This window comes from Hordeum vulgare, chromosome 5H, assembly GCF_904849725.1.
Source record: "Hordeum vulgare subsp. vulgare chromosome 5H, MorexV3_pseudomolecules_assembly, whole genome shotgun sequence".
Classification (NCBI taxonomy): domain Eukaryota; kingdom Viridiplantae; phylum Streptophyta; class Magnoliopsida; order Poales; family Poaceae; genus Hordeum; species Hordeum vulgare.
This window is the reverse complement of record NC_058522.1, coordinates 537,640,386-537,668,007: the sequence shown is the minus strand read 5'-3', so window position 1 is coordinate 537,668,007 and position 27,622 is coordinate 537,640,386. Positions and strand designations below refer to the sequence as shown.

Below are 27,622 nucleotides of genomic sequence, written 5' to 3'. Positions count from 1 at the left end.
CTTACAGGTCATATACAGAGCAACCTCCTTGATCCGTACGTGGTTGTTACTCACGCCTCCGGAGTTCAGGGATCGTTTGGCTATTGGGTGCAACCGGTGGGAGACGGCAGCGCGGGCTATCTTCAACCGATATGGATGGCTGCACACTAACAGGCTAGGTGTATAGGCATCTTAGTCTGAGCTTGATTTAGCCCATGTTGGCATGTATTTATTTTTCTTTTTCGGTAGACTTCTGGCTGTTTATGTACCTTGCACTACGGTTCAACCTTTGCGATTAAATAAAATGGCTGCATGCATCATCATGATGCAGAGGCCGAGGGCTCATCCTCCTTTTCAAAAAAAAAAAAAAAAAGAGATTAGGCATTGCACCCACCTCAAATCCCAGCAAAGGTGCACTGCACCTGAACTTAAAGCACTTGAGAACCGTGAATCCTATCTTAGTGAAGACAATTCTTTCTGCAGGCTTTGCTCGGACAAATAACGACAAAACAGTTAGTGCAGGCAATCCTCCAAGAACATCAACATCATTGCTCGTCAGTTCCCTAACCCCAATCTTTAAAATGCAGAGCTTGTTGAGGTGTCCAATCCACTTGGGGATGCTGGAGAAGGAGCAAATGCACGGCAGCCACTCAAATCTCTGAAGAAGCACCGGAGGAGAGGAAATGCTGCTCAAGCCATCACAAGAAATGCTAATGGTGGAAGGTCCACTACTGTCCATAATACTTGAAGACTCCAGAGTTACAGACCTGAGGTTGCTGAGTTTCGTGAGAATTAAGCCCATATTGTCCATTTTTTCCTCTAAACAAGAAGAAGGAACTGTAGAACATGTGAGCCGAAGATCCCGGAGATTGGTCAGTCCACCAAGACTCTGCACATTATCTATTGAGTTGACACTTAGATCAAAATATCCAAGGGTGGAAAGTGATGTCATGCTGCCAATACCATCGGGCAGATTTGTCTCAGCAGGAAGACTTAGGTGCAATAAGCAAGGCACGTGAACAATTTCCAACGGAACTGCACTTACTCTTGCATCTATTTTCAGTGTCTCCAAATATTGTAGACCTCGCATCTGGTTATGTGGTACTTCTAACTCTAAGGTGCCATTACATGTGACATGCAAATATTTCAGCCGAAAAAGCTCAGATATTCCAGTGAGATCAACACTGATGCTTTCATCATTCCCCCAAAGATGCAGGATTAGAATTTGAAGAAAGCCAAACTCCACAATGGAAGGTAAACACTTGATGGCCCCGAAGAATGCCAGAGTACGGACCTGTGATAGTATCATATTTGTTGGTGGCATTGCCTCTGCATTACCAAAGTGAAGAGACAGTCGACGAACCTTGTCTGCGAGCCATGCAGTTGTCTGACAATGATCAACCGCTGTAACAAAATTCTCTTCTAAGGACTTGTGTTTAATAAAATCAAGGACCATGTGATGCACTGTGCAGGACAAAACATCGTCGTTGTCATTTATATGTACAGGTTGGATCATTCTGCTATTGACAAGCTCATCAAAACAGATCCTTGATATTTCTTCCATGTCTTTCTCTCCGTTTGCACGGATTAACCCTTCAGCTATCCATTGCTTTAACAAGTCATCTTTCCAAATCATGTAGTTCTCTTCATATATACTGAGATACATCATACATGCCTTCAAATGCTGCGGAAGATTGTTGTAACTAAGGTTCAGTACTTGTTTCATCCCTTCCGAGTTAGGATTTGTCCTCAAACCATAGCCTAAGGATTTATTCACATAATCCCATTGCTCTGGTTTGCCTTGGTTTACTAAGAGACCGGCAACAGTAACCACTGCTAGTGGCAAGCCATCACATTTCCTTATAATGTTGTTTGCAACTTCACTGAGTTCTGGAGGACAATCATGCTGTGCGCCAAAAGCCGTGCTGAAAAATAATTTACTAGAATCATCGTGACCAAGAGGTTTCATGGTATGAACATACTTAGGCTCATAACCACAACATTTCAGAGCTACATCATCGACTTCAGTCGTCATTAGTATTCCACTGCAAAGATTACCATCCGGCAAAGCATTGACAATGATATCCCATGTTTGTGTAGCCCATACATCATCTATCACTATCAAGTACCTGAGAAATGTTTTAGCAAGGTTGTCAGCCTAATAGCACATCAGAATCTGTCATTTTATCATCCTTACCGGACTAGGAGAAAAGAAAGTGGTTCAGCATAACTACATACACAGATTGTCAGTAACTTCTCACTTCGCAAGCCTAGCTGTCTTCAAATTGTTTTCCAACTAATGAAGACATCAAGCACAAACCATTTCCATGCACTAAGATGATGCTATCATGTTCATATGATGAAAAATGACACAAGAACCTGTTCAACAGATGTAAAAATATTCCTGTCTTTGCCTAGAAATATATGCAATTATAATCAACAAGGAGATAAGAATGTATACCTCTTATCTTGGAGATGTGTCCTGATATCAGCAATGAGGCTATGCACCTTCCAATTGTGAGTGGAGTGGTGTGGCTGAATCTGTGAGAGCATGCTGCTGAGAAGACTCCTAACATCAGGCTTTCGGGACGTCCGCACAAATGCCTGACACTCAAATTGCCCTTTGATTCTACGGTATAGCTCTTTAGCAAGTGTGGTCTTACCAATCCCTCCAGATCCAACCAGGCACACCACCTTGAGTTTCTGCTCTCCATCCTTACCCAGCAATGATTCAAGCTTATTCACATGTTCATCCATACAGACATACGGCATGGGGTGCCAAGAGCCGAAAGACACAACACGTCTAGGACAAGCATTGTTGCTGGTGCCACCAATGGCAAGATCAGTGATGACATTGCTACCAAGGTGGTTAAACAAGCTGCACCGCCGAAGCGCCTCCTGCGAGCGCAAGCTGAGCTCCCTGATCTTGTTGGCCATCCATAGGCGCCACTTGAGCTTCTCCTGAAGCCCCGATGTGGCCTTACTCCTACGACGACTGACCTTGTACTTCTTACGGCGAGGAGCTATGCCTTTCCTTATGCAGGCAGCATGCTCGTACTGGTCGGCGGTGTCCTCCATGTCGTACGACAGCTCACGCACCTCCTTGGTCAGGCACTTGGCCATCATAGAACGGCCGTCCCCTCCCGAGTCATCGTACTCTTGGACAGACGCCACCGTCTCCTGCAGATCTTGCTTGATGAGAGGTATCTCTTCCTTGGCGCCCCGGGGCAGATTGTGGCCGTGGCTGGCCAGTAGCCTGTCGAGCTTTGCGGGAAGCCTGAACATGGCGTCCGCCAGAGCGCACACCGGAACCTCCATAGATTGCTCTGGACATGCCACAGGAATCGACATAAGCAAAACTGAAGCACCATCGACATAAGCATTCCACACAAAAAAAAAAGGAAACAAACGACAAACTGAGCAAACAAACATATATAGGTGTTGAGCTGCCGCACGAACGTTGGAAATTTGTTGTGCCTGAAGTACTTGGGGAGGTGGTCCCGTGCGAAATCCGCTGGCTGCAACACCACGAACAACGACCAGTCGTCGTTCCACGAAATCACGTCATCCACCGCTTGTTTTTAGGTTTTTTACTTAATTATATTCTGTCAAGCAGTAAACTGCATTTGTTAGTTATTAGACCAAGTAAAATGCATTGATTTACTATTGACTAGCTTTATAAATGGGTGTTTTTTTTACATAGGTCTTTACTGGGAACAAAGCAAGGATCTAATATAAGTTTGCATCTTCTTGTTGCGAAGTGAGGTTGGTTCAGGTTCAGATGAACTAGCTGCTATGAGTGACCTTTTCAAAGTTAGGTCTCGCAAGTTTGAGGCAGATATTCGCAAAACCTTATCTTCTGAAAGAGGTACTCAGAAATTGGTCTCATATTGTTGCAGTTAAAGATACCGACTTATTACGATCATACTTGTACGGAAATCTCATCTTTCGCTGGGAAAGGGAATGCCTTTTGACGGCAGTTTTAGTTCTGAGATGAGATCAAACGGTGGCAGTTTTAAACGAAAAATTGCCTTCTCTGACAGAAACTGTCGTGTCGCTCTGAAAAAACTGCCATCCCTCAGAACTAAAACTGCCAACGAAATCATTTGAAAATGCTACCCCTCGCAAGCTAAGGGGTCTTACTTTTAATCGATTTGTTTTGGCAGAGATGCAGGTTAACCGGTTCTGCAAGAAAGGCTCACCGGTTGCTCAAGGTTTTGTGTGTGGCTGAACTCTGTTAAACAACAGGTGCAGTTGTCCACGAGGCTACTCTACTGTGTGTAGTCCAGCAAAGTAGCACAGAGATGCCAGGTTGCTGATTTTCTGCAGTTCATAAGAGTCCACTATTCATGCGAATGTATACACGGATTCTGCTGATTTACCAGTGTAATGCTAACTTTCCTTTTAATGCGTTGATTGTTTACAGACGCTCTTATCTGCAGATCAGCTCAGAAGAGGAATGAACACTGGTTATGTGTTCTGAAGATCGCAAGACCAAACCAGGTGGATCAAGAACCGAACCCGTACAAACAAAAACGAGGAAAAACCCGGCCTGACATAACAGTCCATGTAAATCACCGGAAAGCATAAAGAACACTCATTTCCCCCAAGAAAGGAAGCGCATTTTTAAGAGCACTTTTATGCACACGATGAGAATCCACACACAATCTACACACGACAACGTTCCTACACCATTGGATTAATCTGTGTGGCTTCTAATCCGTCGGGCGGCATGGGGAGGGCATCCAATGCTTTTCCGCGAGAATCTCGGCAGCATACTACTAATAACTAAAGCGAAAGCAGGGAGGGGGGTTGCTTACTGGAAGGGTGGTGGTGGTGGTAGAAGCGCGAGGGCGAGGCGGAAGGGTCGTTGGTGAAGGAGAAGATGGTTCCGACGACGGCGGATGGGGAGCAGAAGATCGGGCGGCACAGGCACACCCGCCACGAGGTATTTGTAAATCAGCGCCTACTGCTCCAGCTCCATCTACTGCGCCGCCATGAACACAGGCTCTGCCCCATCTGCTGCTGTTGGGGGTACCCTCCCAGCCCCATTAGAACAACTCCAACACGCAGACGCATTTGGTCCGTGCATGGTCATTTGGGTTGAAACGTCTAAGGCATTGTTTATAAGGTGGTAAGGCGACCAAAGGCGAGCATCACCAACTCTACCTCGCGCCTAGGTGACGCTTAAGCTCCTAGGGCGGGTATATTTGTAAGGCGCTGCTAGGGCGCCTTATATCCCCTAAACGTCTAAGGCAGGACCTTAAAAACAATGATGTGGAAGCCACGTTTATTTTAAATGGCCATGACGGAAGACGGGGCCGGTAGGGAGCGGTAGCAGGCGGACTGTGAGGAGGAGTGGCATGCCCGCTGTGTACGGGAGGAGGTGCGTGCGCTGCACTGGCGCAACAGACAACTGAGAAGGTGGCGCGGGTGGCATACTAGCACGCCTTTTGTGTGCTGGCTCGCCACCGCTCTTCTACAACCTTATCGGCTCGTTCGACGAGGGTGACGCCTAGGGCTGCATACTTCTTTTTGTAAGTTTTAAATTTATATTTAATTATGTTGAAGTGGACTTTAACGGTTGACCGTTTTGATATATAATTTATTTGCATGTTTATGGTTATTTGGTTTTTTTAAAGACCACGCGGACAATGCGCCGGCCGCATTGGTCACATCGGCCGACCCAAACCGAAAAGGCATACACACCCGTCCACTCGGCCAATCCAAACAGACAAAAGGCGAATAAAACCTGCGTCTGTTTGCGTCGGCCAGTTATAGTTGCTCTTATGCATCTTCCTCTCAGCACAAGCCAATAACACACACGAGGGCATGTATATATAGACGGGGGAGCGTGAGCGGTCAGGTGGGGGTTGGGGGGTTCTTGGTGGCAGCACATTGACCTAAAGTATCGTGTTGTTCAACATAGAATTCAGGATCAAACTGTTAATGTTGAGCATATCAGTACGACACGTATGCTTGCGGATCCGCTCACTAAAGGCTTACCACCCAATATATTTCGTGAGCATGTAGCCGGCATGGGATTATTGGAAGCCTCTTGATTCTGCAATTATGGGACCACTAATATAACCACTCCCCATTAAGTGATATACATTCCACTTCGAAATAGGATGTGTGCTATGAGTATGTCGGTTCAATGGCATTTCATTTGTCGTTGTAACACCTTACTCTCGTATATCATTCTTATGGAGAATGGACAAAAGTTATTGAGCCTAACGGTCAAGGGGGAGAATGTTGGTATTTGATCTAAGGCCCAACGTGCTGTAGAGAAAAGAAAGAAATAAAAATAAAAATAAAGGGATAAACAGAAAGGATAAGAAGTAACGTGAAAGAGAGGGGCCACGATCCAACGATCGTTTCCCTCGTCACAACAGAAGCGCCTTGGTCGGGGGCACCTTGACCAACGTGGTTTTGGTCCCCTGTCGCCAACGCACATAATTAAAAGGGTGGGCAGATGCCGGCACCTGCGTGCGAGATCCATTCACGTACAGTCTACTACTGCTCCCTACATCCCTAAAACCCTAACCGATCTGGGGGAGCGTTGCACGACGGAAAGACCATCTCCAAGCTCTGCCCCTGTTCTAGGACAGTGCCGGTGGCGCCCGGAGGGACGTCGCTATACCCGCTGCGACTGTCTGCCCCGAGCCTGCATCACACCTGCATCGAGCAGGCACAGGACTTCACTTCGACTACACCAATGGCATCTTCCATTGGTGGTAAGAACCCCCATTTTCCCTCTGTTTTTATCTTGCCTTTAGGTGATCTAAACGACTAGGCTAATGGTTAAACATAATAATGGTATCTTGAGCCGGTTAACCCTAGATCAGATCCCTAAGATTGACATGTTTATGATTAAGTTTCATGATTATTGGTGTGCTATTTATCCTAATTTTGATCTTTGGCATTGTTTACGAAGCCTGATTAAGAAAATAGAAGGAGGGGAGTCAAATGTTTCAAAGAAATCATGCAATTTCCCCATTTTCTGAAACCCTAAAATTTTCCCCAATTTTGTTCATGTCAAAATCCGAAATCAGAGGCAAAAAAGTTGGAATTTGGGGCATAAAAGTTTCGGTCTCACCAAAATGACGCTGGGCCAGTGCTTCCTCTTATGGATTCCACCGTCGGCGATGTCGTCGTCTCTCCGGACGACGCACGGAAAGCAACAGCCATCGATGGTTGCGCCCATGGACACGTGCGATGGCAGGGCTGCCTGCGCCCCGCTTTAAGCATGAACATTGTATTGGGATCTTGCTTGATGTGAGATGGCTACTCATTTAAATCAGAGAATAATGGTTGTTCTATTTATATGAGTGAGATGTTCTATGGTCATGCACCGCTGGTCAATGGTTTATTTTTGATGAATCTCGAACGTGATGTTACACATATTCATAGTGTGAGTACCAAAAGATGTAAGGTTGATAATGATAGTCCCACATACTTGTGGCACTGCCGCCTTGGTCATATCAATGTCAATCGCATGAAGAAACTCCATACTGATGGACTTTTGGGGTCTCTTGATTTTGAATCATTCGACACACGCGAACCGTGCCTCATGGACAAGATGACCAAGACTCCATTCTCTGGAATAATGGAGTGAGCAACCAACTTATTGGAAATAATACATATTGATGTATGCGGTCCAATTAATGTTGAAGCTCGCGGTGGCTATCGTTATGTTCTCACTCTCACTGATGATTTAAGTAGATATGGGAATGTCTACTTAATAAAGCACAAGTCTGAAACATTTGAAAAGTTCAAAGAATTTCAGAGTGAGGTTGAGAATCGACGTGACAAGAAAACAAAGTGTTTACAATCTGATCGTGGAGGAGAATATTTGAGTCACGAGTTTGGCACACACCTAAGGAAATGTGGAATTGTTTCACAACTTACGCCGCCTGGCACACCACAGCGTAACGTGGTGTCTGAACGCCATAATCGCACTTTATTGGATATGGTGCGATCTATGATGTCTCTTACCGATTTATCGCTATCATTTTGGGGATATTCATTGGAAACTGCAGCATTCACTTTAAACAGGGCACCGTCTAAATCCGTTGAGACGACACCGTATGAATTATGGTTTGGAAAGAAACCTAAGCTGTCGTTTCTGAAAGTTTGGGGCTGCGATGCTTATGTGAAGAAACTTCAACCAGAGAAGCTCGAACCCAAAACGAAAAAATGCGTCTTCATAGGATACCCTAAGGAAACTATTGGGTATACCTTCTATCTTAGATCCGAAGGCAAAGTCTTTGTTGCCAAAAAACGGATCCTTTCTAGAGAAAGAGTTTCTCTCGAAAGAAGTAAGTGGGAGGAAAGTAGAACTTGATGAGGTAATTGTACCTCCTCACGAACCGGAGAGTAGCACAACGCGGAAAAATGTTCCTGTGGCGCCTACACCAACTGGAGAGGAAGTTAATGATGGTGATCATGAAACTTTAGATCAAGTTGCTATTGAACCTAGAAGGTCCACAAGGGTAAGTTCCGCACCAGAGTGGTATGAAAACCATGTGATGGAAATCATGTTGTTGGACAACGATGAACCTTCGAACTATGAGGAAGCGATGGCGGGCCCGGATTCCAACAAATGGCTTGAGGCCATGAAATCCGAGATAGGATCCATATATGAGAACAAAGTATGGAATTTGGTGGACTTGCCCGATGATCGGCAAGCCATAGAAAATAAATGGATCTTTAAGAAGAAGACTGACGTGGACGGTAATGTGACCGTCTATAAGGCTCGACTTGTTGCAAAGGGTTTTCGACAAGTTCAAGGAGTTGACTACGAGGAGACTTTATCGCCCGCAGCGATGCTGAAGTCCGTCCGAATCATGTTAGCAATTGCCGCATTTTATGATTATGAAATTTGGCAAATGGATGTCAAAACGGCGTTACTTAATGGTTTCCTTAAGGAAGAGTTGTATATGATTCAACCGGAAGGTTTTCTCGATCCTAAGAGTGCTGACAAAGTATTCAAGCTCCAGCGCTCCATCTATGGGCTGGTGCAAGCATCTCGGAGTTGGAACATTCGCTTTAAGGAGGTGATTAAAGCGTTTGGGTTTATACAGACTTATGGAGAAGCGTGTATTTTCAAGAAAGTGACTGGGAGCTGTGTAGCATTTCTCATATTACATGTGGATGACATATTGTTGATGAGAAATGATATAGAATTATTGGAGAGCGTGAAGGCCTACTTGAACAAGTGTTTTTCAATGAAGGACCTTGGAGAAGCTGCATACATATTAGGCATCAAGATCTATAGAGATAGATCGAGACGCCTCGTAGGTCTTTCACAAAGTACATACCTTGACAAGATATTGAAGAAGTTCAATATGGATAAGTCAAAGAAGGGATTCTTGCCTGTATTGCAAGGTATGAGATTGAGGAAGACTCAATGCCCGACCACGGCAGAAGATAGAGAGAAGATGAGTACCATCCCTTACGCTTTAGCCGTAGGCTCTATTATGTATGCCATGTTGTGTACCAGACTTGATGTGAACCTTGCAATAAGTTTGGTAGGGAGGTACCAAAATGATCCCGGTATGGAACACTGGACAGCGGTCAAGAATATCCTGAAGTACGTGAAAAGGACTAAGGAAATGTTTCTCGTTTATGGAGGTGACGAAGAGCTTCGACAGATCCGGATGACTCCAAGTCACAAATCGGATACGTATATGTTTTGAATGGTGGGGCAGTCAGCTGGTGTAGCTGCAAGCAAGGCGTCGTGGCAACATCTACATGTGAAGCGGAGTACATAGCTGCTTCGGAAGGAGCACATGAAGGCATCTGGATGAAGGAGTTCATCACCGACCTATGAGTGATTCCCAATGCGTCGGGCCCGATGACACTCTTCTGTGATAACACTGGAGCTATTGCCATAGCCAAGGAGCCTAGGTTTCACAGGAAGACCAAGCACATCAAACGACGCTTCAACTCCATCCGGGACTATGTCCAGAAAGGAGATATAGATATTTGTAAAGTACATACGGATCTAAATGTCGCAGACCCGTTAACTAAACATCTTCCACGAGCAAAACATGATCAACACCAGAATGCTATGGGTGTTCGCTTCATCACAATGTAACTAGATTATTGACTCTAGTGCAAGTGGGAGACTGTTGGAAATGTGCCCTAGAGGCAATAATAAAGAGGTTATTATTATATTTCCTTGTTCATGATAATTATCTATTATTCATGCTATAATTGTATTAACCCGGAAACAGTAATACAGTGTGAATATATAGATCACAATGTGTCCCTAGTGAGCCTCTAGTTGGTTAGCTCATTGATCAATAGATGATCATGGTTTCCTGATCATGGACATTGGATGTCATTGATACTGGGATCACATCATTAGGAGAATGATGTGGTGGACAAGACCCAATCCTAAGCATAGCACTAGATCGTGTTGTTCGTCTGCTAAAGCTTTTCTAATGTCAAGTATCTTTTCCTTAGACCGTGAGATTGTGCAACTCCCGGATACCGTAGGAGTGCTTTGGATGTATCAAACGTCACAACGTAACTGGGTGACTATAAAGGTGCACTACACATATCTTCGAAAGTGTCTGTTGGGTTGGTACGTATCGAGACTGGTATTTGTCACTCCGTATGACGGAAAGGTATCTCAGGGCCCACTCGGTAGAACATTATCATAATGAGATCAGTATGGCTAAGGAGTTAGTCACGGGATGATGTTCTACGGAACAAGTAAAGAGACTTGCCAGTAACGATATTGAACAAGGTATGGGGATACCGACGATCGAATCTCGGGCAAGCTATATACCGGTAGACAAAGGGAATTGTATACAGGATTGATTGAATCCTTGACATCATGGTTCATCCGATGAGATCATCATGGAGCACGTGGGAGACAACATGGATATCCAGATCTCGCTATTGGTTATTGAACAGAGAGGTGTCTCGGTCATGTCTGCATGCTTCCCGAACCCGTAGGGTCTACACACTTAAGGTTCGATGACGGTAGGGTTATAGGGAAACAGTGTACGTGGTTACCGAAGGTTGTTCGGAGTCCCGGATGAGATTCCGGATGTCACGAGGAGCTTCGGAATGGTCCGGAGGTAAAGATTGATATATATGAAGTCCTGTTTTGGTCATCGAAAAGTTTTCGGGCTCATCGGTAATGTACCGGGAGTGTCGGGAGGGTGCCGGAGGACCCCCGGGAGGGGTGTGACAACCAAAGGACCTCATGGGCTGTTAGAGGAGGTGGACCAGGTCTTATTGGGCTGGCCAAGGCTTTCCCTAAAGGCCCATGCGGCTGGGATAAAGAGATAAAGGCAAAAGCAGATTTAAAGGAAGGGATCCACCTCCCTTGTGCGAGGTGGACTCCTCCCTTGACTTGGCCGCCAACCCTCCTTGCCCCATCTAGGGCTGCTGCCACCCCTAGGGAGGGAACCCTAAGGGGGCGCACCCTCTCTCCCTCCCTCCTATATATACCCAAGAGTTGGGGCTGATTTGGGAGACGAAAACTATCTCTCTGGGCGCAGCCCTTCCCCTCTCTCTCCTCGTCCTCCGCATAGCTTAGCGAAGCTCTGTCGGAGAACCACGTAGCTCCTCCGCCACCACACCGTCGTGCCGCCGGAGCTCTCTCCCTCAACATCTCCTTCCTCCTTGTTGGTTCAAGGTGTTGGAGACGTCATCGGGATGCACGTGTGTTGAACGCGGAGGTGCCGTAGTTCAGCACACAGATCGGAATCCACCGCGATCTGAATCGCTGCGAGTACGACTCCATCAACCGTGTTCATAGTAACGCTTCCGCTTAGTGATGCTCTTCCCCATCACTCGTTGCCGGTTTCTCCATAGATAGATCCTTGTATGGCGTAGGAAATGTTTTGAAATTACTACGTTCCCCAACACTTTTCCTTTACTTATGATATTTTGAAATTATGACAGCTTCTAGTCCTCGTGGTTTCGAAAACATCGAGCCACTAACGGGAAACAACTTTCAAACATGGAAGGACTCATTGCTATTGCACTTGGGTTGGCATAGGTTGACCTCACTCTTAGGGAAAGTAAACTAGAGGAACCTGCAAAGGGTGCCACTGGGAATGCTGAGCTGAATTAAGCCTATGATACTAAAGTTGAGCAGTGGGAGAGGTCAAACAGAATGACACTCCTAATTATGAACTTCTCCATCTCGACTAAGACTAAAGGGGTTATTCCCACTTAAAGAAAATGTGGTCGTATATTTGAAATCAGTGGAAGAACAATTTAAGGGCTGAGAAAAGGTGTATGCTGATGAGCTTTTGCACAAGCTGTTTGCAAAATACGATGGGCACAGAAGTGTGAGGAAACACATATTAAGTATGAGCAATGCCGCGACAAAGCTTACAACCATGAAGTGTGACTTGAATGAAGAGCTTCTTGTGCTCCTTGTTTTTAGATCACTATTCTCACAGTTTAATCCATTCAAGATAAATTATAATTCTCTTGAAATTAAATGGAAACTACCTGAGCTCATTGCACATTGTGTTCAGGAGGAAGAGAGAATGAAAATTGAACAAAAGGATCAAGTTTTCCATGTTAACTTTGGAAAAAGGAAGCTTGAGAACAATGCTCATGGCAACAATATGCCCAACAAAAAGCAGTTTTTCAAAAAGACTCCTCCAAAGCCTAAGCAAAGCAATGAGGCAAGTTCTTCACGTCCCGCTCCTCCAGCGGTTGCTCCAAATGCAATGCAATGCCGGTGGAGAAAGGATTTGCAACTTTTGCAAATAGCCAGGTCATGTCAAGGCGGACTGTCCAGGTTTTCTTAAGTGGCTGAATAAAAATGGTAAGGATGAGATCATCTCGTAGATGAATCTCTCTATGTTGATTTTTCTGAATCTAGATGGTGGATTGACTCAGGAGCGACTGTTCATGTCGCCAATTCCTTGCAGGGATTCCATACAAGCCATACCCTAAGAAGGGGTTCAAGAAGACTTAATGTCGCAAATGGGAAGGAGGCTGAAGTTGAAGCTGTGGGCTCCCTCACCTTGAAGTTGCACACTGGTTTCCTACTTCAGCTCAAGGACGTTCTTTATGTACCTACATTGAGTAGGAATTTGATTTCAGTTTCATGTTTAGATGATTATGGTTTTCATTGCACCTTCGGGGAGAAAAAATGTTTTTTAAAATATTGTAATAAGGATGTTGGTTTCGCCGTCCGAGGAGGCAAACTTTACATGTTGAATCTTTCCGAATATCTTATATGTGTGAATCTCTATGAGCTGAATGTGAATGAATGCAGTCATGAAAAAATGGGAGAAGTACCAATCCTTCTTCGAAATCGGATCTAGAGATCTGCCCTGGGATGGAAAGGTATCGATCGACCAAGAACTTATCGATTTTTGGCACCGTCGCTTACGCCACATTTCGAGGGGGGGGGGAATGGAGCGATTGATTAAAGTAGAAATATTTCCTCCACTAGATTTCTCTGACGCAGCCAATTGTATTGACTACATTAAGGGAAAGTATGTAAAACCAATTAAGAAAGGAGCGGTAAGAGCCACAAGGGTCCTTGAACTTATACATACTGATATATGCGGATCTTTTAACGTAAAATCTATGGATGGTTTTGATTCCTTCATTACCTTCACGGATGATTTCGATCACTATGGCTACATTTACCCTATACGTGATCGGTCCGAAGCTTTGGACAAATTTAAGATTTATAAAGCAGAGGTTGAAAACCAACTCGATCTAAAGATCAAGATAGTACGGTCTGATCGCGGGGGAGAATATTATGGCAGGCATGCTCCTTATGGGCAAATTCCAGTTCCGTTTGCTAAATATCTTGCTGAAAATGGAATTATTGCCCAATATTCAATGTCCGGTTCACCTAAGCAAAATGGTGTAGCTGAGCGTCGCAACCGCACTCTGATGGATATGGTGCGAAACATGCTTAGTCATGCAAGCTTACTAGTAAGCCTTTCGATGGAGGCATTGAAAACAGCTGCACACATCCTGAATCTTGCTCCAACCCAGTCAGCACCGAGCACACCTTATGAGATGTGGACGGGAAAGAAACCGAGCATGAATTACTTGCGTGTGTGGGGTTGTCCAGCTGAAGCTAAAGTATTCAATCCACATATTAAGAAGTTGGACCCAAAGACAATTAGTTGTTTTTTCATTGGGTACCCTCATAGAGGAAAAGGATACCGTTTTTATTGCCCAGGTCACACCACCAAGTTTGTGGAAACCAGGCAAGCGGTATTTTTTTAGGATAATGAAGTCACTAAGGTTAGGGCAATTGATCTTGAGGAGAAGCGGGTGTATGTCCCATCCCCGACTATCTGAGAGAGCTTTATCCCTATGACTATCACGCATGAGACACCTATTGGTGATCTGAACCTGAAGTGGATTCTCAATCTGACGAGGAGCCTCAGCATAATGAAGATCCTCCTCATGATGAGGACTCCTAACCAAATGATGATCCTCAACCTAATGTTAATCCTCAACCTTCTCGGGCAAGAAGAAACACGCATACTAATGAGCTTGTGAGTAGATCGCAACGAGATAAGAAAAAAGCTATCTCCAATGATTATGTCATTTTCATGTGTGAGGATGAAAATGACATAGGGAAGGCACAAGATCCGACCTCATATAAAGAAGCCACTAAAAGTGAAGACGCGTCCAAATGGTTGGTCGCCATGGAAGATGAATTGAAATCTATGAGCTCGAATGATGTTTGGAACTTAGTAGAAGTTTCCGATGGAGCCAAAAGAGTAGGCTGCAAATGGGTCTACAAAACCAAATATGATTCTAAAGGGAACGACGAAAGGTTCGAAGCGAGACTTGTAGCAAAGGGTTTTACACAAAGAGAAGGGATTGATTATAAGGAAACGTTCTCGCCTGTGTCAGCAAAGGATTCTTTCGGAATAGTCATGGCACTTGGAGCTCATTATGATTTAAAGCTATATCAAATGGATGTCAAGACAACATTTTTGAATGGTGACTTAAAAGAAGTCTACATGATTCAACCTGAAGGTTTTATCATGGAAGGAAAAGAAAATATGACATGTCGTTTAAAGAAATCCATATATGGCTTGAGGCAAGCTTCAAGGCGGTGGTACCTAAAGTTTGACAAGGTTATTAGAACTTTTGGTTTTAAAGAAAATGAAGTGGACAACTATATATGTTAAATTCAAAGGAGTAGGTTCACAATTTTAGTCCTATATGTAGATGACATTCTGTTGGCTTGAAGTGATGGAGATATGCTGCAGGAGACTAAGAGATTTTTGTCCTCAAATTTTGACATGAAGGATTTCGGTGAAGCCTCGTATGTTCTTGGCATTGAGATTCATCGAGATAGGTCCAACGGAACAATAGGACTATCGCAGAAGGCATATTTTGAGAGAGTACTAAAGAAATTCAATATCCATAAGTGCTCTTCCTCACCTGTCCCCGTAGTCAAGGGTGATAAGTTTGGGACATTCCAATGTCCAAGGAACCAAAATGAAGCTGATCAGATGAGGTCGGTTCCTTATGCTTCGGCTGTGGGAGGCATCATGTATGCTCAAGTGTATACACGCCCTGACTTAGCTTTCGTAACCAGGATGCTTGGCATATTTCAATCTAATCCAGGACTGGACCACTGGAAGGCCGCAAAGAAAGTCTTGCGTTATATGCAAGGTACTACAAATTTCATGCTTGCATATAAAAGGTCCGATAACCTGGAAGTTATTGGTTACTCAGACTCTGATCTTGCCGGGTGTGTGGATAGCAAGAAATCCATGTCAGGTTATATATTCACACTCGCTGCTGGAGCCATGTCGTGGAAAAGCTTCAAGCAAACAATAGTTGCCTCATCTACAATGCAGGCAGAGTATATAGAATGTTTTGAGGCCACTGGACAGGCTATATGGCTAAAGAATTTCCTTCCCGGACTTAAAGTGGTTGACAACATTTCCAAACCACTGACATTATACTGCGATAATGAACCCACAGTTTTCTATGCCAATAACAACAAGTCAAGTGTTGCTGCCAAGCACATTGACCTAAAGTATCGTGTTGTACAACATAGAATCCAGGATCAAACTATTAATGTTGAACATATCAGTACGACACGTATGCTTGCGGATCCGCTCACTAAAGGCTTACCACCCAATATATTTCATGAGCATGTAGCCGGCATGGGATTATTGGAAGCCTCTTGATTCTGGAATTATGGGACCACTAATATAACCACTCCCCACTAAGTGATATGCATTCCACTTCGAAATAGGATGTGTGCTATGAGTATGGCGGTTCAATGGCATTTCATCTGTCGTTGTAATACCTTACTCCGGTATATAAATCCTATGGAGAATGGACAAAAGCTATTGAGCCTAACGATCAAGGGGGAGAATGTTGGTATTTGATCTAAGGCCCAACGGGCTGCAGAGAAAAGAAAGAAAAATAAAAATAAAGGGATAAACAGAAAGGATAAGAAGTAACGTGAAAGAGAGGGGCCACGATCCAACGACCGTTTCCCTCGTCACAACAGAAGCGCCATGATCGGGGGCACCCTAACCAACGTGGTTTTGGTCCCCTGTCGTCAGCACACATAAAAGGGTGGGAAGCAGCCGGCACCTGCGTGCAAGATCCATTCACGTACGGTCTACTACTGCTCCCTACATCCACTACTAGGAAAAACCTTATAGGCAGGACCTTAGCAGTAGCGCTGGAAAAAAGCAAACGCTGCTGCTAATTAGCAGTAGCGCTGATCCAGTTAAGCGCTACTACTAACACCTTAGCAGTAGCGCTGCTTACCAAAAACGCGCTACTATTACGTGAGACCAGACGATGCCACCAACGGTAGCTGTAGTAGGAGCGTTGCCCAAAATCCAGCGCTACTGCTAAGTGTTTAGCGGTAGCGCTTTATTTTGCAGCACCACTGCTGCTAGTGCCCCACTTAGTAGTAGCGCTTTAGGGTATGCAGCGCTACTGCTAGTTGCGGCTGGTGCCACCTTTTTAACACCCCCTGGACCGTCTTTTTTAGTTTTGCAGAAAATAAAAAAATGATATAATCTTCAAAAAATAAAATCCTTTGAGATGTAGATAGGTTTTAGTGCCTAGTTTGTATACAAATATTGAAATATGAATTTTGACCATTTTTTCAAAAAAGCAAAAAAATGTAAAACGGGCATAACTTTTGCATATGATGTAAAAAAAATTAATATATAAAAAAACTAGAGAAAAATAGGAACTTTTCTCAGATGCTCAAAATTCCAAATGTAAAAAAAGTTATGTTAAAAAGAAGTTTTTTTCCAGAAAAAATAATTTTAAAAACAAATTTTATTACTTATTTTATTTTCAATTAAAATTCAATATTATTATTACTCGGTTTGTTTATTTTAATAATTATTTGGATTTCAAATAATTAAATCATGTGACATCAAGACCTAAGGGTTAATAAGATTGATAGCTTACTATTGTCAAAAAAACAACAAGTGCAGACTTGAAAACTAGGGGCGATAGAACCAGGAAGTTAAGCGCACGATATCAGTAGCGCTTGGCCCAGCGGTACTGCTATGCATATTTCCAGCGCTATTATTAGGGTTTTCCCAGTAGTGATCCCTAAAACCCTAACCGAACTGAGGGAGCGCTTCACGACGGGAAGACCATCTCCAAGCTTTGCCCTTATTCCGTCTGTTTTATCTTTGCCTTTAGGTTCTCTAAACGAATAGGCTAATGGTTAAACATAACACAAGTCACTCATCATCGTTGACTGAATGATCGTAAGGGTAGCTAAATTGGGATGTATTACATTTTTGTTACAGTGATAACAAATAAAGACGGATTTAGGGACAATGAGTCTAACATAGTCTATGAATAGGCAGTACGACAAAAACATTGCAAAATGCAAAAGAAGCATACCATCCAAATCTGGCTGCTGCACCTGTGGCAGGATCGGCTGTGGCTGTGGCTCATCCACCTTGGCTACGGCAGAAGTCTCACTTTCATCCTTGTCCACGGCAGATGTCTCACTTTCATCCTTGTCCACATTCTCCTCAACCGTAAGCACACTGCCAGCGGTCTTGTCCACGTCCACGAGAGCATCACAGAACGCGCGGTGTGTCACGAAACTGTCTCTCCTGAATGTATCAAGCCAGCACGCCGACTGATGAATGAATGAATGTTCGAATGGAACAAAAGTAGTACAAGCATTAATTTGTCCCTCAAGCTCAAGGGAAGGAAGGAAGTAATACGATCGACCTACCTGGTGAAGAGTGTGCCGCAGTCACAGCGATACTCGCGGGTGCTGCAGATCTTGGCATGTCCCTTGAGGTCGGCCTGGACGGCGTAGCGCTTGCCGCAGCGTGGGCAGGCCCATCGCTTCTCGCCGTGCTTGCGGCAAAAGTGCTTCTTGATACCCATGAGGTCCCCGAGCGCGTGGGCAGGGGAGTGGTGCACGCAGCCGGGCTCCGGGCAGACGTAGACCCTCCGGAGCGGCGGCGCCGCCCCGGGGCCGCGCTGCCGCAGCCGCCACGGAAGGTTGTGCCCCCGGCGGTGCAGCTGCAGGTTCTGGTCCCTCTGGAATCCCTGGCCGCACACCTCGCAGATGAAGCGGCTGTTGCTCGCCATGAGCGTCCCCGGCGACAGCGCGACCACCTCCACGTCCTCATCTGCACAAGCACACGGAAACCGACCACCGTCAGACCAACAAAGCTCGCGCGAGCTGTACCAACCACCCCCAAAACCCCAAGCCTGCGCTCTCGCCTCGCTTCCCGGGGAGGGTCCACTTCTTCTTGGTCGGCGCCGACGCTGCGGCCGCCTCCGGCTCGGTCGGATTGGGCGGCATCCCCGGTCGATCTGGCGCAGCGGCCGCCGCTCCACCCAGCTCACGGTCCAGCTGCCCCTTATCGGCGCCCCAACCCATGGCAGCAAACGGAGGGCGCGGCGGCGGCGGCGGAGACTGTGGACGGTAGGTTTTTGTTTTCCTCCCTCCCTCCATCTCTCTCTCCTTCCTTGGCTCCCTCTCTCGCTGGCTTGTCAAAATGGTATGAGAACGGAGGTCTTGTTCCTACAGGAGATGAGAGAGAAGACTGAGAACCCGGGCCGGCGACCTTTGCGCCGTCTATCACTCCACCGAGAACGAGAAGAGCTTCTCCTCTCGCTGGCTTGTGGGGAGATAGATCGATGGACGGGACTGGGAGTCAGAGCGGCCGCGGCAACGGGACGGGATGAGGCGTGGCGTTGCGGTGCTCGGGTGGGGTGGGGTGGTGCCAATCCAGCACCAGCACGTTGGCTTTTTGGGTGAGGGGTGGGTAGCGTCCCATCGCCACCGTCGGATTCCGCGCCGTGAGTCGCGCGCACGTGGTCTCGCCCGCCCTTTTACTGCCCTTTTGTCAGTTGGCATATTTCCCTTTAGATCTTGTCGTGGAAAAACACATTGGGTCATGTGCTCACCATGCAAGAACGGCTTCACAAAAGTCTCAATGAGGTTAGGGAAGACCTAGTGAGCTTGTTGGACTCCTCTGAAGCTGATGAGGATCAGTGCTACAGCTGAACAGAGACAGAACTATGAATGTGGCTTCTCTTTTCTTTTGCGGGTGTTCCCGGTGCATCTAGGCCGTTGGATCTTAGTGATTCAATGGGTAACATTCTCGAAATGTCCGCAACATTACGGCAGTCCATTTGTTTTACAGAAAAGTCTGCAACATCACTCATGTCTGAAGGGGAAGGGGAGAATATCTTAGGTGCTCCCCGTGCATGTAGGCCGTTGGATTGTGATCCGATGGGCAACATTCTGATAGTCCCTATGTTTGTTACTGAAAATTACTGCAACATGACCTTTGTTGCAACGATAAAATGTGACGTTTGGCTGCTCACTGCACCCAACCCGACAGCAGCACCCTTTTGAATTTGACATCATTAGATCACAGTTTTAGAAACCTAGACTGGTGAATGAACCGGACAGGCTGCTGGAGCACCGGTTCACTGGTTCAACCGTCGGTCCATCCAGATTTGATAAAATAAAGACAAGTTTTTAACTAAAAACATACAAAGTTTTTTTTTTTGCCAGGATAAAAAAATACTGTACTAACTAATGGTCAGATAATATGATGTCTACCTAGTTTGACAAAGAATGGATGGAGCAAAGTGAATTTTTGTCCAAAAAGACCACTAGCCGAATGTTATTGTTAAAAAAGACCACTAGCCGAATGTTATTGTTAAAAAAGACCACATACGGTATGAAATGCGAGAAAAGACCCCTATTTTTCGTGGCGACAGGCGCGCCAAGTGACGCGTGGCACCTGCCGCCACGGACCGAGGCGGCTGTGCTCCGCCGCCACCCGGCCAGGCGGCCAGCCGGGCAGGTGGCACCTGCCGCCACCACTCCAGGGGGCAGGCTGCCCAGGCCGTGCACTGCTCGCACATGCATGCAACAAAGGCTGGCTGGCCATGCACGGCCATGCATGCTGCCATGCACAGCATCCCGCCGGCCGCCTGGGGTGCTGGCGGCAGGTGCCACCTGCCCGGCCGGCTGCCTCGCCGGGTGGCGGCGGGGCCCAGCCGCCTCGGCCCGTGGCGGCAGGTGCCACGCGTCACCTGGCGCGCCTGCCGCCACGAAAAATAGGGGTCTTTTCTCGCATTTCATACCGCATGTGATCTTTTTTAACAATAACATTCGGCCAGTGGTCTTTGTTGACAAAAATTCGAGCAAAGTTGGCTACCGGGGCAAGCTTCATTGATGGTCCGGATCGAATCTTACCAAGACTGACATGCCATCAAGTATGAATTTTTCCCATTTTAAGAGAAATCATGAGCTCACATTGCATGCATGCAGAGATGAAGATGTAAATTGGAAGTGTGTACATAAATTGGAAGATGCATTGCTCACAACGACTTTACACGACAGCCGCTAAGTGTCCTGGTGACATTGTCACCTGTGTGTACGTGATAACAGAAGGATAACAGCTCCCAGACTCTGAGCCGCTACGGCCGGCGTTGTGAGTGGCAAGGATGGCAGCTTGGTTTATTGTGTGGCTGGATGCTGGATGCTACAGCATGCATCCATGCGTACTGTTGTTCTTCTACAGGGAAGAACCGGCACGGTGACGCCTCGTTGCGTTTGATGTGGCGATCTGGCCAAGTTGCTCTCCCTGGTTAGATGTCACTCGTTCTCTCACAGGGTGTAATGCCTCAGCCAATCGCCCGTATATACCTGAAGAAATAGCAAACAAACGCCGACGAAGCAAGCATTCCAAGGTGCACAGAGGAACATGTATCAGTGATAAGAAATCCTTGCTAAAGCAGAGGGAAAATTAGATCCACCAAACAACACTCAAAAGAATAAGAAACATGTACCATCATTATATTTCACACTGCACTGTCAAAGAATGATAACTCTAAGCTTGCCCTCAGTATAGACTGACAAAGAAAAAACTATGCTTGTCCCTGGATACGGAACAAGCAAAAAAGAAGTGCTCTACATAAATCTGTTGATGGCTACTAACTGTTAGGTTGATCTCTTCCGCGTGGCCCAACGGCCCACCGGGCCCTTGATCTATGCGCCCTGATCGGGTTTCAGATTTCATACCTTCAGATGTTTGGACTACCGTTCTGCCTAAGAGGAAGAACAAGGGTAGACCCGGTAAAGTGCAGCCGCCGGTCCCTGGCAAGGCGCTGCCTATCCGTGATTCTCGTGACTTACGTTTGAACGAGCTGATAGCTGTTGTCGGGCCGATGGGATCAAGGCTAGAGGTGGGCTTGAAAGAAACTGGGTATATGGCCCAGGAAGAGTCCCATCTAGCAAAGGCTGCAGATCCTTCTCCTGCGGTTTCCTAGCATAGCCTTAACGTGAATCAACAGGAGTTGATCTCTACGTTTATTTCCCCAGGTTCAGCTCCCCCAGGATCGGCTCTGCCTAGGGTTTCGCGACGTCTAACGCCTGGTTTCCCTTCGCTCGGGTTTGGACGCACAGTGCGGATTCCATCGCTGTGGCTATCTATGGCTGGGCGGGGCAACAAGCAGCCTGCGTTGCCTCCTTCTTGCCCTCGTGCGGCTGCCCATGCTGCGGCTTGTCCTAAGCAGCAGCCCGCGATGCCGCCGGGGCGCCCGCCGGGCCAGGCTACGCCCGCAGCCGTTCCCGCTGCTGGTCATGTATCGACCAATGCTGTGCAGGTGGTGGATGCTAACAGGCTGCAACCGAGAGGGCGGTGGGGGATGATGGAGTCAATGCGTACGGAGATGGACATCACCATGGGTCCTCGTCGACTGGAGGAGGACGCGGACATGCCTGGCAGGGCAATGGTGGCTCTGTTAATGGGTACGCCGGTCCTCCTGGACAGTTTGTGCCCGGGGTTTCGGGTCCTCCGCATCCCAGGCGCGGTGGCTATAAGCAGCATTGGGGAGGGAGAGGTGGAGGTAGGAGACCGAAGCCGCCCATGCCACCATTGGAGATGGATGCTGATAGGTCCACGTCGGGAGTGCCTTCTGAAGCTCCTAAGGGGAATCATATGCTGCAGCCTGCTACTGAGATGGATCCTTCCTTGGCTGACAAGGGAGTGTCGCTTGGGAAAACGGAGGGGGTGATAGGCCCTCCAAGTGGGCGCGCAAGAAGGAAAAGATGACCTGCTACCGTTGCAGTGAGACGGGTCATTTTGTTCCCGAATGCAGCGCGGATCTGTGTGAGTTTTGCTTGAAGCCTAAGCATGGCTCAGCTAAGTGCCCCCTTACGGTTGGTCCTATGTCTGTCGTGACTATATATGGGGTGTGCTGCCAAGAGCTGATGTTCTTCAAATCTCCCTCTGCTTCAACGTTGCTGCATGTGCCAGACGCAGCTTATACGGGGACAGTTACGGTGCCTCGTGGTAATATGACAGTTGAGCAGGTGGTGCAACAGTTGCAGGAGCTAGTTTCCTCAACGTACCGGTGGGAGCCAGTCCTGATAGCAGATAATGTGTTCAAGGTTGTGTTTCCTACCAAGGAGGACCTAGCTAGACTGCTCAAGTTTGGTATGTGTCGTGTTCCCAGTACCAGTTGTGTGCTAGAGTTCGATGCTTGGAAGAATGAGGAGCCATAAGGTGTGCCTCTTCCTCAGATTTGGGTACGTTTTTCAGGGGGGCCGTCAAAGGCTCTAAATGACTTTCTGGTTACTTGGAGTTTGGGATCTTTGATAGGAAAGACTGAGAAGGTGGATATGCAATATACTCGGGCTAAAGGTGTTGCCAGGATGAGGGTTAGTGTAATTGATATTGTGCTTGTGCCGGGTGAAGTTATATGGACTTATGTCGGAATGCGGTACACCTTGCTGCTCGAGATTGAGAGTCTGTATATGTTCGATGAGGATGGGACGGATAAGGATACTGATATGACTGATGGAGATGATTCTTCGGGTTCTAGGTAGTCCGATAAGAAGAAACACCAGCCTGAGATAACAAAGAAAGTGGATCAACCGGCCTCAGGTTCTGCTGGAGGGGCTGCTCACCCGGTTACTCTTCCTTCAGCGCAGCTTAGGTTCGGTTCTTTCGAACCAGCCTCGACGCCGGAGTTTGTTCGAAGGGCGGCTACAGGCCTGCACGAGAGGGTACCGGTCCAACTTAAGCTGTAGGGGAAGCAAGCAAAGACAGGTTCGATCAGTTTTAAGAATCCTAAGGAAGCTTTGGCCACAGTTTCCCTTGGGGAGTATGTTGTGGGTATAAGTCTGACAGTAGATGTGTAGGGTACAAAAGGATGGGCAGAGCCTTAGCTACGGCGAGGATGTATGAGTTCAGGCCCCTCTACGGTGGAGGTAAAAGCCCTACGTCTCAGTGCTCTTGGGAGCTTAGTGTCGAGTGGAATATAGGATTACAGTAAATGCCAACCCCTGCACCAGTGGGGAAGGGCGGCTTATATAGAGTGCGCTGCCCTTCATAATGGCCCGGTGGACAGGGGTGGAATAGTGGCGAATAAATGCCTACGTTACAGGTAACGTACGCCTTAAATGTTAATAATGGTGTATGAAAACGTATGACCGTTGCCCTCCTGGGAGGTTACGATGTACAGAGTGGAATCCAGTCGGTACGTTAAATACGCTCCGAGTGCTCGTCACTGACTGGATGATGGGGGAGTCCTTAGTTCAGTCGGAACTGTCTAAGGGCCTTGTCCTCTATGAAGGGTAGTCTTTGGGTAGGACCTATAGGGCAGGCCTATGACCCTACCGTGGGACTATAACCCCATCATTAGTCCCCGAATGGATCGGGGTTGGAACGACGAAGTGATGTCTGGAGTATGGATCCGATTGGTATGGATGTGACTTCGGCGTTGTTTGCCTCGATCCATTTTATCCTTTCGACCAGTGATCTGAGTGAATATACCAGTGAAACGAACCGTCAGGGCCCGAGTGCTTCCGCGGAATCTTTCGATGTGACTGGTCAAACTGACAGCGGCGGATTTTCTGGGATCCTCAAATTTCGGTTGCCACGCGCTCAGCATGGATGACGACATCGCCATCGAGTAGGTTTTGCCGCCTCGATTACCGCGCCTTTATCTTCTCCACTAACATCGCAGCAGCCGGTCAGGGAGATAAGATTTCGGGTCCACCTGTTAGTGACCCAGTCGGAAGCTTATTTAAGCCTCTCCGGCGGGATTTTTTGTTGCGCTGCTCATCTTCCTCGCAGTAACCCCGCTCCTCCCGTAGCTCTCTGCACGCCTCAAGCCTCCTCTTTCCTCTCCTCCTCTGCGGACCTGTTGCCTTTGCCATGACGAAGGGGCAGACCAGCAAACTCGAGTCGCAGAAGAAGAAGAAGAAGAACAAGAAGAAGAAGGGGGCGACCCCTGCTCAGCGGCGACAGCGGGCACTTCCGGCGGGTTGGATCCAGGGGGATTTCCTCCCCTCCACGGTGACGGAGGATGACTTGCTGGAGCTGGTGGAGCACGGCATGATCGTCAACAAGTCGTGGAGGCTGTCGGAGGGCGAGACGGAGCCGGCGCCGAAGGAGGGGGAGCGCGTTCTGCTGCTCAGCCATGTGTTCAGGGGCTTCTCCTTGCCTCCCCACCCCTTCTTCCGAGGTATCATGACTTACTTCGGGGCGCGGCTCCATCATTTCCCTCCGAACGCAATAGCCCACCTTTCTGCATTCATCACCCTTTGCGAGTGCTTTATTGGATGTCCCCCCCACTGGGGGCTCTTTAAGTACGTCTTCGCCGCTAGGTCCTAAACCGTCAAAAAGCTTAGCCAGTCGGACGATAAGACCCATCTCCTGCAGTTCTACGGGGGTTTAGGCTTCTAGAAGAAAACAAAGAGTAGCTACCCCCCTCTCCAGTTGTCCGAGTCAGTTAGGAACTGGCAATCGACCTGGTTCTATTGTCAGGACATTGCTTGTCCGAATGCTTCGAGTGGGTTGCCACCTTTTAGCCTAGACCGTCCTGTTGGGGAACGTCGCATGGGAAACAAAAAATTTCCCACGCGCACGAAGACATATCATGGTGATGTCCATCTACGAGAGGGGATGAGTGATCTACGTACCCTTGTAGATCGTACAGCAGAAGCGTTAGAGAACGCGGTTGATGTAGTGGAACGTCCTCACGTCCCTCGATCCGCCCCGCGAACAATCCCGCGATCAGTCCCACGATCTAGTACCGAACGGACGGCACCTCCTCGTTCAGCACACGTACAGCTCGACGATGATCTCGGCCTTCTTGATCCAGCAAGAGAGACGGAGAGGTAGAAGAGTTCTCCGGCAGCGTGACGGCGCTCCGGAGCTTGGTGATGATCTTGTCTCAGCAGGGCTCCGCCCGAGCTCCGCAGAAACGTGATCTAGAGGAAAAACTATGGAGGTATGTGGTCGGGCAGCCGTGAGAAAGTCGTCTCAAATCTGCCCTAAAAGCTCCATATATATAGGAGGAGGGAGGGGGACCTTGCCTTGGGGTCCAAGGGACCCTCAAGGGGTCGGCCGAGCCAAGGGGGGGAGGACTCCCCCCCCCCAAACCGAGTTGGACTTGGTTTGGTGGGAGGAGTCCCCCTCCCTTCCCACTTCCTCCCTCTTTTTTTTTCCTTTTCCTTTGATTTCTTTTTCTTGGCGCATAGGCCCACTTGGGGCTGTCCCACCAGCCCACTAAGGGCTGGTGTGTCTCCCCAAAGCCTATGGGCTTCCCTGGGGTGGGTTGCCCCCCCCGGTGAACTCCCGGAACCCATTCGTCATTCCCGGTACATTCCCGGTAACTCCGAAAACCTTCCGGTAATCAAATGAGGTCATCCTATATATCAATCTTCGTTTCCGGACCATTCCGGAAACCCTCGTGACGTCCGTGATCTCATCTGGGACTCCGAACAACATTCGGTAACCAACCATATAACTCAAATACGCATAAAACAACGTCGAACCTTAAGTGTGCAGACCCTGCGGGTTCGAGAACTATGTAGACATGACCCGAGAGACTCCTCGGTCAATATCCAATAGCGGGACCTGGATGCCCATATTGGATCCTACATATTCTACGAAGATCTTATCGTTTGAACCTCAGTGCCAAGGATTCGTATAATCCCGTATGTCATTCCCTTTGTCCTTCGGTATGTTACTTGCCCGAGATTCGATCGTCAGTATCCGCATACCTATTTCAATCTCGTTTACCGGCAAGTCTCTTTACTCGTTCCGTAATACAAGATCCCGCAACTTACACTAAGTTACATTGCTTGTAAGGCTTATGTGTGATGCTGTATTACCGAGTGGGCCCCGAGATACCTCTCCGTCACACGGAGTGACAAATCCCAGTCTTGATCCATACTAACTCAACTAACACCTTCGGAGATACCTGTAGAGCATCTTTATAGTCACCCAGTTACGTTACGACGTTTGATACACACAAAGTATTCCTCCGGTGTCAGTGAGTTATATGATCTCATGGTCATAGGAATAAATACTTGACACGCAGAAAACAGTAGCAACAAAATGACACGATCAACATGCTACGTCTATTAGTTTGGGTCTAGTCCATCACGTGATTCTCCCAATGACGTGATCCAGTTATCAAGCAACAACACATTGTTCATAATCAGAAGACACTGACTATCATTGATCAACTGGCTAGCCAACTAGAGGCATGCTAGGGACGGTGTTTTGTCTATGTATCCACACATGTAAATGAGTCTTCATTCAATACAATTATAGCATGGATAATAAACTATTATCTTGATACAGGATTTATAATAATAACTATACATTTATTATTGCCTCTAGGGCATAATTCCAACAGTCTCCCACTTGCACTAGAGTCAATAATCTAGCCCTCACATCACCATGTGAATTATATTGTAATAAATCTAACACCCATACAGTTCTGGTGTCGATCATGTTTTGGCCGTGGAAGAGGTTTAGTCAGCGGGTCTGCTACATTCAGATCCGTGTGCACTTTGCATATATTTACGTCCTCCTCCTCGACGTAGTCGCGGATGAGGTTGAAGCGTCGTTTGATGTGTCTGGTCTTCTTGTGAAACCTTGGTTCCTTTGCTAAGGCAATGGCACCAGTGTTCTCACAGAACAAGGTTATTGGATCCAGTGCACTTGGCACCACTCCAAGATCCGTCATGAACTGCTTCATCCAAACACCCTCCTTAGCCGCCTCCGAGGCAGCCATGTACTCTGCTTCACATGTAGAATCTGCTACGACGCTTTGCTTGGAACTGCACCAGCTTACTGCACCCCCATTAAGAATAAATACG

At 47.2% G+C, this 27,622-nt stretch overlaps 1 protein-coding gene across 1 annotated transcript; it reads right to left on the bottom strand.

Annotated features, from left to right (window-relative positions):
• Positions 1-217: 217 nt before the first annotated feature.
• LOC123452494 (disease resistance protein RGA5-like) lies at positions 218-18,943 on the bottom strand. The gene is made up of 4 exons (XM_045129151.1): positions 18,197-18,943; positions 17,854-18,071; positions 2,441-3,305; positions 218-2,108 (listed from the first exon to the last, which is right to left on the bottom strand). The coding sequence occupies exons 1-4, from the start codon at positions 18,559-18,561 to the stop codon at positions 275-277; spliced, it is 3,282 nt and encodes a 1,093-aa protein (XP_044985086.1). The 5' UTR covers positions 18,562-18,943; the 3' UTR covers positions 218-274.
• Positions 18,944-27,622: the final 8,679 nt, after the last annotated feature.

Excerpts from the sequence above, each read along its gene's own strand:
- LOC123452494 (XM_045129151.1), bottom strand. The coding sequence starts at position 18,561 with ATGGCGAGCAACAGCCGCTTCATCTGCGAGGTGTGCGGCCAGGGATTC. Across the intron at positions 3,306-17,853 it reads GCAGCAGCCAGATTTGGATG|AGCAATCTATGGAGGTTCCG; the intron begins GTATGCTTCTTT and ends TGGCATGTCCAG. Across the intron at positions 2,109-2,440 it reads ACACATCTCCAAGATAAGAG|GTACTTGATAGTGATAGATG; the intron begins GTATACATTCTT and ends AACATTTCTCAG.